This window comes from Helianthus annuus, chromosome 14 (genome assembly GCF_002127325.2).
Source record: "Helianthus annuus cultivar XRQ/B chromosome 14, HanXRQr2.0-SUNRISE, whole genome shotgun sequence".
Classification (NCBI taxonomy): domain Eukaryota; kingdom Viridiplantae; phylum Streptophyta; class Magnoliopsida; order Asterales; family Asteraceae; genus Helianthus; species Helianthus annuus.
The window spans coordinates 164,970,808-164,987,996 of NC_035446.2; the positions used below are offsets into that span (position 1 = coordinate 164,970,808).

The 17,189-nt window shown below is 33.1% G+C and overlaps 1 protein-coding gene and 1 long non-coding RNA gene across 12 annotated transcripts; one reads left to right on the forward strand and one right to left on the reverse strand.

Annotated features, from left to right (window-relative positions):
- Positions 1-2,716: 2,716 nt before the first annotated feature.
- On the reverse strand, positions 2,717-7,880 carry LOC110883448. Of its 11 annotated transcripts, none has more exons than XR_004879794.1 (11): positions 7,572-7,880; positions 7,351-7,436; positions 7,081-7,201; positions 6,784-6,818; positions 6,643-6,690; positions 6,376-6,453; positions 6,081-6,202; positions 5,070-5,217; positions 4,647-4,704; positions 3,987-4,566; positions 2,717-3,112 (listed from the first exon to the last, which is right to left on the reverse strand). It is a non-coding gene; the product is annotated as an uncharacterized LOC110883448 (long non-coding RNA). The 11 variants fall into 11 exon arrangements; XR_004879790.1 differs by having other exon boundaries at positions 3,987-4,108; positions 4,205-4,237; positions 4,456-4,566; positions 6,376-6,818; XR_004879795.1 differs by lacking the exon at positions 6,643-6,690.
- A 1,025-nt stretch (positions 7,881-8,905) lies between these two features.
- LOC110883271 (zinc finger protein 10) lies at positions 8,906-9,412 on the forward strand. The gene has a single exon (XM_022131070.1). The coding sequence runs from the start codon at positions 8,906-8,908 to the stop codon at positions 9,410-9,412; it is 507 nt and encodes a 168-aa protein (XP_021986762.1).
- Positions 9,413-17,189: the final 7,777 nt, after the last annotated feature.

Consider the following 17,189-nt stretch of genomic DNA (forward strand, 5'->3'; position numbering starts at 1 on the left):
TTTTAACATTTAAAAAACTAGAAAACTGCTTAACTAAGTTTTATACTTAGATGCTCAAATTATAATAAAAAAATCGATGAGCATTGGAAAAGCTTTTAAGAACAATTTGACAAATAGAATATTGGTATTTTAACGTTTAGTTTGACTTGTGAATTCGACATGATTCAAAGGATGAGTAATACGTTTCTGAAGAGAACACACACTAAATGATAAGTATCTATAATTTAATTAGCGTTTTGTATTTTAAGTTGACCACTATACAATTTCAATTAGCGTTTTGTATTTTAAGTTGATTACTTCAGAAAGTGGACAAAGCCAACGACAAATATATATTATCTCTATTATATACAGAATAAGGTTAATAATATCATAAATAAATAAATAAATAAACAGTTGTACTTTCTCACTAAAAAAACTCACTTAACATTAACTCAAATTTGCTATATTAACACCTCTACATTTGTCTAGAATACATATATTTGCAAAAAAAAAAAAAATTATAATAAAAATCTATAACCTCTTAAATTTGTCAAAAACTAATAAAGTGACATTCAACTTTTTACACACAAAAAAAATGTAATCTTACTTTTGAGGAAGTTAAAGAATAACAAATCATTAAATACATGTATTCTAGACAAATGTATAGTCTTAAATGTAACAAAATCAGGTTAAAGTCGTACAAAATATTGAATCATGTAAACACTTTCATAATAAAGTATAACAACGCTCTTGGAATCTTAATCGCATGGTTTAGAAGGAGCCAAGGACGAGTATGTACTTTTTATTGTGAAACAACGTGTGTTCGAAATAGACCAAGACTTTCGTTTTATAGGTAAAAAAAAACAGTTTAATTGAGATGTCGAAGTGCTTCTTGAAAGATTGTGTTAGTTGGTAGTTAATTTGGTTATTGTCAGTTACTTCCTACTCGATGGTGTCGGAGGATTTATGGGATCTTCGATTGATCATTGACGTGTATTCAGACATACCTCAATAAGCTATTAGAATGCCGCCTATCATAATTTAGGGTGCCACAAATCTAGTGTATAATATTCACAGAAGCATTGAAGTTTGGCTCTTAAGGATTATGCATATCAAGATATCTATTGTATTACATAAAAAGATGTTTGACCGAGTGAGGTTTGGTAATTTTTTTTTGAACGGCCGACAAAATTATTATTAATAGTAGCAAGAAGCTACAAACCAAATTTACAACGTTTTACACCAACCTTAACACCACTACATTATTACATAACACCTAAATTGAACCGACTCCAGTTTTCCCATGAAAGGGTAACCATTTTCGATCGACTCTTTACCCATAAGAACGCCATCGACTTAATCTCATCCAAGGATTTAGCGACATTCGGGACCGCTTGTTTGAATACCACTTCATTTCAAACAAGATTGTGATAAAGAGAGGGACTCTATACTGAATGCCCAATAAACCAAACTTTTGTTTAAAGCAAGGTGGTGTCAATAAGAGTGGTTCACTTCTTGCAATTAGACTTTCTACTCCATAATTTTCACTTGCATAGTTGGATTAAGACTTGATTAACATACTTACTTTGTTGTGAATGGTAGGGTTGGCATAATAGGTCAGACACGACATGATAAGATAGATGGCCTGAGGGGCTAGACACAAACATGTATGATACGATAACTAATCGTGTAATTATTTCCATATATAACCGCGAACTTGCTTGGAAACAAATTAACACGACACGACCTGTTTGGGGACTTGTTTATGGACATGATAAATATCACATTTGTAGTGAAACAAAAATTGTTAGAAGTTCATAAAAGTCCTAACTAATACTTCATAATCCTTAACATGTCTCTGAAACAAAAATCCATATAGACCTTTTAAATAGCAAGGCATATGCCGTATAAACCTGTTTGGGGACTTGTTTTGAGAAAGTCGACATGTTTAAGACACTAAACCTCTTAAACTCAAACCCCCAACTTAGTTAACAACGTGTCATTTCGTATCGTGTTACAAGTCAATATTAAAAATTGTTAATCTAGTAAATAGTAACAATAAGCGGTGAAAAGGGCATAAGTTAGATATTCAAAATGATTAAATGTAAAAAAAATTATTGAAATACATATTACGGATGAGTATTTGAAATACTTGATTATTCAACTATTTCGAATATTTTATATTATTTTCTAAACTCCTAATGCTGGTTTGACCATTTAAGTTTTTCTACACAACTTTAATGTACATCCATCAAACTAATTTTAATATTAAAATAAGTTGACGTACGATAACTAATTATTTATATATTAACAAATTAACTATAAAATAGGTTTAAAACTATCAACTAACGGTCCAAAAAAATATAAAATCTTATGTACTAGGTCTCCTAATTATCTAAAAGTGCAGAAATATATAGTAATAAACACGGTATTAGAATATGTGATAATGTAATTATTGACTTTTACTTGGTTTAAATTAAATTATGAATTAAAAGAATTTAAATGAAAGTTCTACCAAATATTGAGAAAGACTTGCTTATGAAATCCTCTCTATAGATGTTATGTTTAGATTTAGAAAAAAAACAATAATAAAACATGACTTTAGATGTATTATATTTTTATTACTAGTTTAAGAACCCGCGAGGTTCGCGGGTGGACTAAAACACATATTTCATAAGTTTAATTTATTGAACTAATCGTTTGAATTAAATGACCGTTCAAGTAATAATAAATTAGTAAACTACAATGAAGGCAGCAATCTCATTAGAACATGCCTCTCATAGCAAGTGGCTAAGAGAAGACCCAGATTACATCAAAGTTAGATTTCGATTACATTAACACCCAATTGGAACCAACCATCCATGTCTAAATTCTCAATTTTTGCTTTATGTTTTAACCATAGGAAAGTTAGCTCCTGACTTCTTTCCACTCGTTGAATACTTTCCTCTAAGCACCTTTTGTTTAGCCTTTATTTGTTCGAAAGCTCCCATGCATTGTGTCTCAAAGCCAATCAATCAAATTTTACTATTTTCAAGTGTTCCATATGGGGTATGTACAATTTTGTTACAGGTCAAGATCCTAAGTTATATTATGTATTCTTGTAATTTCGTCCGTCAAAGTCGAATGATATCACCTGTTTACAATAAAATAAAAACATTAGCACACCGAAAAATGCAATGACATGCACTATGCAAAAAATAGAAGCACAACGCATGGGTGTAATACTTGAGCTAACAAAATGGTTTATTTAAAGAAAGGAAATGGGCCGAACGGGTTATGTTGTACCTCCCAAACTGGTTTCTTTGATCAAAACTAATTATTTCTTCAATAGTATGGTTTTTGCAACCATATTAACTTTTTAATTGTAAAATTTATAAACCAACAGTTTTCTTGTCGATCCAAACCCTTTAACTATTTAATTGTAAAATTTATAAACCAACAGTTTTCTTGTCGACCCAAACCCTTTACCAAGAGATTATCCCTTTAGATCCAACCCCTTAGACATACCAACATATAGTTTTAAAAAATCTATAACAGTGTATAAAACTGAGGATAAATTGGTATACCATCATAAGCAACAACTTTTACACCTGTTTCATTTCTTACCTTCTTTAAAAATGAAAACCCTTGGCCGGAAAAACTGGACCCGAATCGGCAAAACCCGAAAAAATCACAAATAGACTTCATTTGCTAAGCAAGTTAGCCTACACAATGTTCCTACATAACCGAACCGGACCTGACCTGGAATCACCAGATCCAGTTCCACCTAAACCCGGTCAAAACTGGACCCAACCAAACCGTTCATAAACCCGAAAGTAACCAGAACCGATTCCTACCCTAGCCGGTTATTGACTTTGTTGACCAAACCTGAGCCCGGTTCCAACCGGGTTTAAGTTCTAAAAAAACCCGATTTGTGCATTTCTATATATAGCTAGATACCTATTAAACAAAAAGAAACACAAGTTCAATGATCCAACAAATAAATTGAACAAAAGCCAAACAAATACCATTAATTGATGTTATAAAAAAAATGTGAATGGATTCTTGCATCATATTAATCAAGAAGCGCATCTGTCTTCAAATTCTTGAGGAAACTTGATATAGTGAAGGTTCATAAATGGTTCAATTCCTGCATCATATTAATAAAGATTCAAGAATCATAAACCGATCTCTAATTCTTAATCAACCAAATAATCTAATCCCATTTGATGAGGAATCATAGTACCTTTTAGAGAGGCTGAGCGAAAATTTTGTGCAGCTAAAACATTAATCAATAAGGATAAGGTCACACATTGAATCATCAAATTTGATGCTTTTTTCAGGTCTTGTGCTTTGTTTACATAAAAAAAAGACTATTGTCTCCATTGTAGCTAGTGATGCAAATTAATATATAGTATAATAAGAAGGCTAAAAGTGGAAATTTATCGGTTTGCCCTTAATGTGATGCATTTACAAATTCAAAGTGAAATGACTCACAAGAAGTATTCGAAACTTCGATTTGTCTTCAATAGCTGTTCTGTTCTGGCAATATGTAACGACATTCAGTTCAGCATTGTATACCTTATTTGACCTTCGAAATGTCTCCATCTGTTGAAATTTTAGTGAACCGAATGAAATTATGACAAAAGGTATGGCGAAAGAAGAAAAAAGAGACTGAGAACACCCACGTGGAGTTTATCTGGGTGTCGGTTAACCAATGCTTCTATCTCTTCCATCAGGGCGGCACTGAAAAAGGAACAAAAATGTACGATTTATAAAAGGTTGGTATTTTTATATGTCCAACGAAAATAAAAAATCAGATGACAGCTGTACAAAATGATTCAAATGTTAGTCATGTGGGCATTTATGTTTGCTTTTCTATTTTGAAGAAGAATATAATGTCCAGATTCGTATCCATGAAAAACCAATATCAATGTGCATGAGCATGATATCGGCTTGCACAAAAGAACAATTATGAGACGTATGTAACACATATCTCTCGTCTTAAGGAGTCATTCTGATGCCATCATTTATTAGATGAAAAACATGAATAAGCCAAAGATAAGGGTTTCACTTCTGCAAGTATATCCTAATATTAGGGAAAATATTACCATGATATACATCTAAAAAATGAGTATGGTATGACCAAGATATGAAAACTTGATACATGCTAGAAGTCCGCCCTAAGCACCACATCACTACCCATACATGCATAACTCAAAAAGTCAAAGTTGGACTTCTCTCTAAAAAGATCCGAACCTGTACAAAACAATTATAGATAAAGTACACACATACAACGATATCAAGCCTTCTTTAATTCCTTATGCTTTCTAGGAGGTCACAAAATCTATGCTTTAAAATCCAAGTCAAAGCACAACCAGTATAGAATTTAATTATTATGACTATTAGTTGTAATTAGATTCTTAATCGGCAAAAACCAACTGAAAGGCATGAATATTTTGTGCCTAGTTTACTAAAGAAGAAGAGGCCTATCGGAAGTCGAATAAAAATACTTTGAACACTTATACTCAATGATTTCAACACCACTTACCACCAGGATTAAAACTATACAAATTGACAGATAATGCACCGAAGAAAGAAAACATACCCAACATATTGGAATGCAAAATTTGACCTGAATATTTAAATAGACATTCCAAATTTGTTGTTATAATGTTCAATATAAGTAGCCAACTGTCAAAATAGATCTTATTACTAAAATAATACAATTCACATAAGTTTATAGTGCAATTCAGATAATGAATTGTTTCATTTTAGTAAGATTTCAACACAAATTAAGAAGTAAAACAAATCAAACCTGTTGGATATAAGTAGCCAATTGTCAAAAGAACCATTTGACAGAAATAATAAATGAGTAACTAACTCACACTCTCCTATAGTTACAACCTTTTCCAGATTGAGATCCATACATTCGTAAGATTTCAACACAAATTAACAACTAAACTGCATCAAATCAAATCAAATCAAATGTAGAGGCATACATGATAACTTTACCTAGTGCGGTACTTATCGTGATTGATAGGCGTAACACATGCAGTCATAAAAAAGAAACACAAGTTCAATGATCCAACAAATAGATTGAACAAAAGACAAAAAAATACCATTAATTGATGTTATAAAGAAAATGTGAATGGATTCTTGCATCATATTAATCAAGACGCGCATCTGTCTTCAAATTCTTGAGGAAACTCGATATAATGAAGGTTCATAAATGGTTCAATTCCTGCATCATAATAATCAAGATTCAAGAATCATAAACCGATCTCTATGAATGTTAATAACCAGAGGTCATCTAACTGAAACATATATCGCAATCACTATGAAGGTTAATAAAAAGCATTATCATGAAGCAATATGCATATGATAGGAATAAATGGATCAAATTACACAACCTACTTGTTTTCCATCTTTGAAACTTCCGCTTCAAAAACACTACAACTGCAAATGAAGTTTGACTTAAGTTGACCCCTTCACCTACAACCAATACACATCTTAGCTGAGAACATTGAGTCATCTAGATATATAACACATAAAACAGGAAAGAAAAAAAAACATTCATTTATATTAACTAACATAAGTAATTTTTCCATTCAATTCGGTCATTCAAGCATATCATACATAAGGCTGGTGATGTTGCTTTGGAAATAATTTAGCCTTTCGAACCTCACGAATCAGAAAATCCATTTACTAACAACTTGTCTACAGTTTGGCCTACATACAAAACATTGCAAAGAACATAATGCTCAAAAAAATGACAAAAATTACTACCTCAGTTAATAACAAAATGCAATGCCAATGTAATACCTGTGTTAAGATTGTCCGAACTCAAATTGATTTACCTGTATGAACAGAAAGATAGAAAATAGAATTAAAAAAACTTGTTATCTAACTTTAGGGTTTATGAATGAATTTAAACAATAAAAATTCTACTCAACGTTTTTAACATACAATTATAATGCTACCGTACAATATATATATCAAGATATATAAATCGTACTGAAACAATCATCACAAAACTTTATAAAACAAATCTAAAAAATGCTAATAATACCTAGTTTTATACCCTTAGGAAAAAAATATCATACTTTATACTCTACGTACCTTTGTTTCCTCAATTCCACCGGTACCTAACCTTGATTCCACATCACATGGAAAATGAAAAATCAAATCCCTAGCAACTTTTGAAAATTTTTGTTCCTTTGGGACTTTCAAACACGCAAACCTATAGAAAATTGCAAAAAATCATATAAAGAAGATGAGGGTTAAAAGAGTTTAATTGTTCATCAAAGGGGAAAATGCTTCAAACAAAATTAATTATCAATTTATTTTGTTTATGATCCATAAAATGCTTCAAACAAAAAGACAGAGTACCGTTCTCATTATATATGTAGATCTTGAGGAAGATGACATAAGTACCGATGGGTAGACTTTGAAGATTGATCATAATTGATCATAACCTGTTTCAATCATAGATCGAACAACAGTAACATCAATAGAAAGTTTAATCACAAAATTTAAAACCCTAATTGGGTATCATTTAGAGGATTTAGAGGATGCTACTGGTTGCGATTACACCGTACGACAAAACTTACCAGGTACAGAGATGAGATCTAGGGTTCTTTCAATTGGGAGGCAAAGGATGAAAGGAAACACTGAATTTAGGGTTTTTTATTGTAACAACCCTCAATCAAATGGAAGAATAAAAAAGGTAACTCCAATTCAATAGAGATTGATTGATTCAGCGAGAGTGAAAACAAAAGAATGGATGTTTGAATAGAGGATGATGGATTACAGAGGTTGGAGGAGAAGATGAAAAAACGGAGATCTAGATTGGAGAGAGGTAATGATGAATTAAGAAAAAAAGAAGGAGAAACGCGTGTAAGAGATTGGCGCTCAAAGAGTTTGAGGTAACAGGTTTAGAGTGACACGTGGCAAAAAATGGTTTAAGAAGATGCCATGTGGCCAAAGTTGTTTTGTTTTAATATAAGTAATAGATGTATTTTTAATGACGTTTGACATATTTTTGTTGATTATATAAAGAGTAAATTGTCATTTTTAATTCATTTAATTTTTTTTTTGTCAAAATGACCCCTGAGGTTTGAGATTTTTTGTCATTTTTATACAAATATCTGACATAAACAATAACCCAAATTTGACGTTTGAATGAAAATAACAAAAAATCTTAAAAGTGAAGGACGATATGATTTGAAAAAAAAAATTGTTTTGAATGAAACTGGTATAGAAGCCCAAATCTCAAAAACGATTTTGTCAATTTACTCTTATATAAAATTTAGTTTGATTATGTTCGTAATGTTCCATTATTCTATAAAGCCATAAATGAGTACTTTGTTAATTACTATTACTAAATCTATTAATTTGCAATAAGCAACTAGTCATAGTTATTAATATTTCAAATTTGACCCATTAGATTTTAATCTCAAGTAAATAAATAAAATATTTCTACCTGTATAAATTCTTTCCTAGGGGGTTAATCATGAGTTTTGTCAAGGGTACATTAATTTGTATGAACCATAGCATTATCTTCCACGAGCTTGGGATATATGTATGATAGTTCCATGGGATGACCATAAATCAATGTATATACACAAATATAACCCTATGATTCCTAGGGGTATAGTTTTTAGTTAAAGGACAGCGAAATTTTACCAACCCTTTACTAAAAGACTCAGGTACCATCCATAGAAACAGCCAATCCAGGCAACTACCTCCCCCCTCTCTAAAATCCAACGTATATATATGGCCTTTTTCATATAACCCTTATGCTCATACTTTTGGATTCTCTAGTAGCTTTCATGCATTTAATTTCAACTGCCTATAAGTATACAAACTCTTCAATATTCACCAACATAAAGTACTCCATTGACCAGTTCACATACATATCATATATTATTCACAATACTTGATCATGTCGGTGAAGAGAAAGAACATGATTCTGTATTCATGGGAAGAAGAAGCGTTCGCGGAAGATGTTCGAGGCCCGCTTGGCGGTTTAGTGTGGCCACCGAGGTCTTATTCTTGTAGCTTTTGTACAAAAGAGTTCAGGTCAGCTCAAGCACTTGGTGGTCACATGAATGTTCATCGGAGAGAAAAAGCCAAGCTCAAGCAAACTGCACCACAAAGTGAAAACCATAATGATCACAAGGCTCTTTGTACTCCTGCAGCCTTATTCTTTCCTTCAAAACCAGCATTATTAGGTCAAGATAGCAGTTCCGACACTAATAAGAGTTGTGTTTATGATGAAGATTTAGTGGTTAATATTGGGGATGTTGATAGATCGGATTTGGTTTTAGGGGTTGACTTGGATTCGGGTTTGAATATGGGTGGTAAGCGGCTGAAGACAAATGATGATGTTACACCAGCGATTATGTCCGGCGATTTAGATCTTGAGCTGAGGCTATCTAACATTTACTAGTTTTTTTAACGGCAAATTTAGATTACTGAAGTATCATCGTGTCACCAGCGGAACCGTCTGATCATATCCATTTACTAGTTAACTTAATTAATTTCATGCATGGTGATCTTTTGAATCATATAGCACGCGTAGGAAGTACGTAGGGTTATAATCATTATATATTGATGTAGTAGAAATTTGATGGTCTTTAAAGTATTGTTATAATGTAGTTATGTCTTATGTTAACCATTTGATCTTTTGAGATTAGAAAAGTTAATGGAACAATTGACTATTTAATTCCTTGTCGTTTGGCTGTATTTTGAGGGTAAAAAATGGTTTTTTATGTATAGTCACTCAGCTACTTCCATGCCACTAAGCTACTTGCACCAGGGGTGCAAACGGGTTAGCCCAAGTGTAAGTAACTTGTGGCCACTAAACAAGCTTGTTTTTAGGCTCGAGCTCGTTTAAGCGAAACTTATGATCGGACTCATTTACTAAACAAGCTTGTTTTTAGGCTCGAGCTCGTTTAAGCTTGACTCGTTTCAAGCCAAGTTCAATTATCTAGCGAGTAGCTCGGCTCGTTTGCACCCTTACATGGATTGCTCATTACTAACTACTAATAATATTGCTCATTGCTATTGCAAACTATTAATAATATAACACTTTTTTGTGCACGTAGGGCTAGCTTACTTGGTAAGCCAGTGTCACGTCATTTTTCTCTCCATTTACCCCAGTGTCTGAGATTTCCTCTAATTACAGGGAGTTGTCCCAGTTTTCCTCGAAACTAACACAATGTAACTTAATTTAAAATCTAAAACATACATTTCACTAACTTAAAAATAAAAACCCAAATAAATCAAAAACAATAAAAAAACATTTCACTAAATTAAAAAATAACTAGAACAGGAAATGTTATCCCCAACTATTGCTTTTTCACACTTCCTTTGATAATCAACTACAACAACGAGCCATATGACCTTTTGGGCCCCTCCAACGTTCCAAATTTCAGTCTCGGAGATTCGGTGATTACTCATCATTTTGTGGTGAAAAAAACCCTGAAACCGGGGGTGGTGTGCCCGATCGGGCCGAACCATCCTCGGGCTCAAATCCGCACAACCTTAAAGGGAAGGTCCAAAGTTCAAACTTATGCAAAAAATGGTTTAGAATTATTGAAGTAAAGTAGAAATAACAATTATAGTTCACATAACTTTTAATATAACACTCTTAAAAAGTGTTTTACTCTATAATATACGATTTTGGTGTAGGTTTAAACGTTATAAGATTCCTTTTTGGACACCAGCAAGAAGCCAGAAGTTATTTATGAGAGAGAGAGAGAGAGAGGATGTACTCAATGTTGTACGATGATCAAACAAGCTATAAAACCCCCCAAAAACCCTACCTAACCTATGTTATTACCGAAGGTTCACTCAGATTGTACGTGTGATTTTAGTACAGTTCCCCTAAAATAGAAAAGTAAACTGATCTTGGCAGAGAATATGTCTATTTACGGTGGGAATTTAATAATGTAAGATAACCCATCTAATTTATTCCATTCATGCTGTTCAAAAAAAAAAAAAAAATATTCCATTCATGCCTGCCTGCCCCATCATTTCTACATGGGTTTTTCGCCTCTACCTTCACTTCTTTATATATAATATAAATATCTATTTTTTATTACATCCAAAAAAAAATAGGGGTGTTCATAGTTCATGGTTAAGATATTTGTTTATTCGGTTTTGAGATATATTTGGGCTTCACCTAAACCGAACCGATTAAACCAATTTATTCGGTTCAGCTATCTGATTAAACCAATTATTAATCTGTTTATTTGTTTGATTTCAGTTTGGTTAACTGAATAAGATAGATTTTTGGAACAAAAACCGAATAAGGAAATCGGATATCTTACGAACCAAAAGATTTTGGTTCGGCTTTTTTTCGGTTGTAGAGCTGTTCGGTTTTTGCTTTTTCACGGTTACGAATAATTTTGCACACCCCCAACAGAACTAGTTGTTAATCTTTGTCCAATTGAGAAGAGATGGTGTATCGTGGGCCTGGGCCTAGGTGGTTTAAAGGTGCTGTTTCAAATAGAAGATGGGCTGAAGGTGAAGAACTAAAGATGTTTTGTATGAGTCATGATTGGAGGTCCAAAAAGAAGCTAAAACACAAGCCCGTCTTATGATCTGGACTCGAGTCAAAATGGGCCTAAGTGTAAACTGTAAAGTCCAAAAGTAGTCATGTCCAAAGCATAAAAGCCTCGAGTGTTTTTTTAATTTAATACTACTTTAAGTTATTTATTTTGGTAATCAAGTATATTCTTTATAAAAAAAATACCTAAATAAAGAAAATATCAAATCATAAACAAGGTAGTTTTTACCAGCTTTTTTTATATAAATTTAAGATGTCAATAACTGGGAACTTTTTACAACAAGATAAAGATAAAACCACTTTGATATTAAAGATCAGAAGACCAATTTAAACATGATATATTCATTGTATATTAACAGTACAAGGATAGTCCTGTTATTTTTCAAAATTTTGAAATCGGTCCCTAGCTTTCTAAAAGTACACGGATGGTCCATATGATTTGTGCACTTTGTAACGTATTTAGTTCTCAACTAACTAATCTAAAGGTTTCATGAGATCTAAGTTAGGGACTAAATGCTTACAAAATGCAAATCAAAGGGACCACTCATTTACTTTTAAAAAAAGTTTGGGACTTAATGTGTTATAAAGTATAAACCACATGGACTATCCGTGTACTTTTCAAAAGTTAAGGACAAAACTAAAATTTTAAAAAATCATTAAGACTATATGTGTACTCTACTCTTAACAATAATATCATAAAAATATAATGTAAATCTTTTCTACTTGTCCCAGTTAATCAAATTATGGATATGTTGAATTTTGTGTTTATTAAGTAATCTTATTTGAAAGTCGTACCTATCCTCCAAATATGCCGGACAATCATTGTGTTTAAAAATAATTATGTTTGAGTTGGTGCAGGAGCGGACCCAGGTAGAGTCCTGGGTAGCGGGCGCACCCCTTGAAAAAAAAATTAGTATATTTTATTTGACAAAATTCTGATCGCACCACTTGAAAATATTTTTGGATCCGCCACTGAGTTAGTGTTTTCCTAGTTTTGTTACTTAGAAATGTGTGTATATTTGTGTTTTAACGAAAAATGTTACTCATTTCTAAGGTAAATTTACTCATTTCTAAATTATACCAAATTATCCCTTGTTTCAGATTAAATATAAGATCTCTCATTAAAAGGTAAAAGCCTCTGCCAATTACTGCTGGTTAGGCATCCGTTAATATACGTTAACAAGTCAACTCTTGATTCTTAAGTGACACGTATCCATTTGTTTAATAATCAGATCATGATTATTATTTTATGTAGTATAAATGGAAGACCAAGAGTCATTAATGTTTGAAGATGACAAATAAATAATTGTGATTAGGCTTAGTTACAAAAAATAATAATAATAATAATAATAAATAAAAATCGTTGCCGTGCTTTACAATAGTTACACAAGATGTCCTTTTCTTTAGTATTACAAAAATTGTTCCTACCCTTTACACTAAATCTCTATTCTTAAATCAATAGGTACTTTTTTAAGATTTAATTAGTCACCTTCCTAATAGATTTTATGAAGTTATTTTAATCGCTTGTCTTTTAATAAAACATAACAGTAATTGCTATCCTATATGCATGCTATAAATTCCTGAGGAAAATCTATATGTATACATGTTAAGAACCGTTATATGTTTAGGCATGCTTTTTATGGACATAAACTGATGGTGTTGTATGTCGTTGTTTACTTGTTGGTGCTTGGATAAAGGGCGTTTGTCATGTTAGTTCTAAATTTCTTATTTGAAAACAATTATATTATGTAAGTGTCTATGATCGAAACCGATAGATTTGAAGGTGGTTGTCACCGATGGTGGTTGCTGACACCCTTAGTAATCAAAGGCGATGGTACCGACAAGGTGGTTAGCATGTATTTTGGTATATATAAGTTGTTAAACAAAAAAAGGTTATAAATTTGTCACTATGAGGACTATTTGTGTGTAACCTTCAAGTTCAAGGGACTAAGAAAATCAATCATACAACAACAAGAAGGTGTATTATGTTGGGTGAATACGTGTCTCTATATGATTCCTTTTGGGATTTTATTAATACTTTTAACGGAAATCGTTAGGTTGGAGACAGGTGGGTTATTACTTTACATAAAAATATAGAAGCATCAATCACGTGTGGTGTTCCGTCACGTCACGCAAAAAGGGTGAATATGTAAATTTAGAAAAAGGTAGGTGGACAGCACACACAATAACTACCACGTGTCACCTAGTACAAGATAGTGTTACCTAAATTGGGTTGGGTTAGATGTAGGGCCCCGTTTTTTGTCAAGCCTGCATGCCCCTTTCTCCATATCGATCATTAAATTTTAATAAATACTAAATAGTAGTTTTAATAAATTTTTTTGTTTTAATATCTATCCGGTAGTTATTGAAAATGTTATCTAACGTTCTTTAACGTTACGTTTCATTTTACAAAGTATGGCTCTAAGTACAACCAATGTTTTAAAAATCGATTTTATTTAATTGTATCGGGTTAGGATTAAAAATTGTTTAACCGGTTGAATCGGGTTGCACCGGACGTTTCAGCCGTATTAACTAATTAACCCGATAGATCCATAAAACACAATTTCAACTCAAAAAATAATAAAAAAAACTACTTCATTCCATAATAGAAAAATATTCCAAAAGTTAATCTATAATCAAAATATAACCCGATGATGATGTGGATTGTGGGCGCGAGGTTTGACTAAGGGTGTAAGGAGTGGTTAAACACTTTAGAGTGGTAAACTAAAAAACCGACCAATCAGAGCGCGCCATGTCAATCAGGCAAAAGTGTTTAAACTTTGGTGAAAAGTGTTGACAATGGTTTAGACATTTGATAAAGTGGTAAACTTTAAAAAAAAAAGTGTGATTGGTTGAGAAATGGAATGGACCCCACCCACACACCCCCTCTCTCTTTCCTTCCTCCCCTCATCGATTCGGTATACCCTCACCGATCGGCATCATCTTCTTCGGCAAATGGGTGTAGGCAATGGTTTACCTATTCGGTAAACCCCTTTACCGACAATGATTGCCGCACCACACCCTACCCCCTAAGAAGATAAATCGTCACCTTTTTAGACCCATAAAAGATTGTAAGTCCAAACTTTAACATTGGCCCGATACCGGTATACTTGTTTAAAACAGTATAACCCAATAAACTAGCGGTACAACTTCTTTGCCGTTCGCACAATTTATCGTTATGATTCGTGCCAAGCAAGCTTCCAGCATCCGGTTTAACCGGTTGATATTACAACTTTAACATGTTACCATATAATATTAAAAATTACACCTGGCTTTCAAAAAATATTTATAGTACAACTACTAGAAAAAGTACACTGTACAAGTCTAATTTAGTTGTTACTATCCAATATACTAGAGTAATATGGACATCATACTCACATAGTGTAGATATTGCGACATTAAAATGATTTCTAATGGATTTACACTATTTATATTAACTGAGAAATTGAGAGTCAAGCATGACTCTTATATTATTTTAGTCGAAGTTATTAACCATCACATGAACAAAGTTTAAAACCATGTAATCCAAACATAACCTGTGTCACCAATTTACCTAAATGGTACAAATAGGTTTGCGAATTGTATATAGTTGTAATGTAATGTAATATAATGTAATTGTAATGTAATTGAATTATAAATGAGTTGAATGTGTTGATGGATTGTAAACGGGTTAATAGGTTGCAAAAAAATCAAAATAAACCAATTTGAACAAATCGATGAACACCCATATATATGCATGGTTACCTTCAGGCTCACCTGTCTTACCACATTCTAAAACGACATGAACCCCAAAACTATAATCACCACAATCATCTCTATATAACACTTTCAATTAATACAAAATCTCACCTAAATTTGTTATTAAACTTACCACTTGGCACATGTATGTAAGATTAAATATATTATATTCAGTGGCGAAGTTTGAATTTTTCGGCCGGGGAGCGAAAACGTATATACCCAAAAATTTCTATAGAACCGGAAGGGGGGGGGGGGCTCTTATCCTTCGCCCCTGATTATATTTAATATTTAATCTAGTAGCCATTATAATCATTTACATAATATAGATCAAAATATATAATAACCTATTAAATAATTACTGTTGGTAATTGTTGATGGACCATATTACCCTTATTAACTAATTAGGTTTCCTCTTAGGTGCTTATATAAGGAGAATTATGTAGAGGTTATAAGGTTACACACTTAGACATAACCTAATAAGCATAACATCAATCGGCCTCTTCTCCATAACCGAATCCCCTATTCGTTTCTCATCATCACCATCATCAGTTAGCACCCTAAGGAGGAACCAGATCACACTGACAACTATGTCAAACTCGATGTCATCTTCTCTGACTGGATTCTCCACTGCACTGTCTGCTGTAACAGTTCGATCCGCGCTAACAGGTGGTTTGCTATTAAATAATTGGTTTTGTAATTACTTAGTTAATTAATCAGAATCAGATAATGTTTTATAAAACCAAAATAGCTTAACTTGAATGAGCTTTTGATGTATCATTTCTGGCCAAAGCTGATTTGATACATCTACTTATCATTAAAGTATTACGAAAGCTATGTTAAGTGTGCATCATAAACATGAATGTCTTAATATCTGGCCAAAGCTGATTTAATTCCTTCATAGATGACATACTTAACAAGTGCATAACTAAAGTCATTGTCTCAATTTCTGGCCAAAGCTGATTTGTTACAATCACTTTGCACACATGCTTAAATGATTACACTTCTGGCCAAAGCTGATTTGTCTTTGTTTAAGTAGAATTTTAACTAAGTCTATTATTTTGATGTTAGTAATAGACAATATCACAGCTTCATAATGTAAAAAGGTCATTATTTATGCCTGCCTTAGTTTAACGTGCCCTTAGATCACATTAGAACTTCTTCCTTAGTATCATAACTTGCTCATATTATTTCCACTATCAGCGCCCAATTGCGGGATTCCACCTTTGACTGGTGATAACTTTGTTGCATGGAAGGACGCTCTCATGCTTACGCTTGGATTGCTGGACTTTGACTATGCTCTAAGAGAGAATAAGCCAGCGGACCCTACTCCACAAAGTACTGCTGCTGAGCAATTGACTCATGAAAAGTGGACTAGGTGTAACCGCATGTCTCTCATGTTCATGAAGCAGTCCATAAGCAATGCAATCAGGGGAGCCATTCCTAATTCTGAAGATGCTAAAACCTACTTGGCTTCTGTGGAGGCGCAGTTCAAAGGGACGTCTAAAGCACACGCTAGTACTCTTATCCTCAAGCTGGTGACAACTAAGTATGATTGGAGGAGCGGCATCCGCGAGCACATCATGATGATGAATGACATGGCAAATAAGCTGAAGGGGCTGGAAATGGAAATCAGTGATGGTTTCCTCGTTCATTTCATCATTACTTCGCTTCCTTCGTCCTTTGAAGCATTCAAGATCAATTACAACACTCAGAAGGACAAATGGACGATGAGTGAGCTGGTCGCAATGTGCGTACAGGAGGAAGAGCGTATGAGGATGGATCGCACTACCGATGTTGCTAACTTCACCACCTCCAACTCTAAGAAAAGGAAGAAAAATCATCAGATGAAGGATGCTTCAAAAGTCCAAAGGCCTAATCCTAATCCTAAAACAAGTGCACCTTCCAGCTCTAAGAA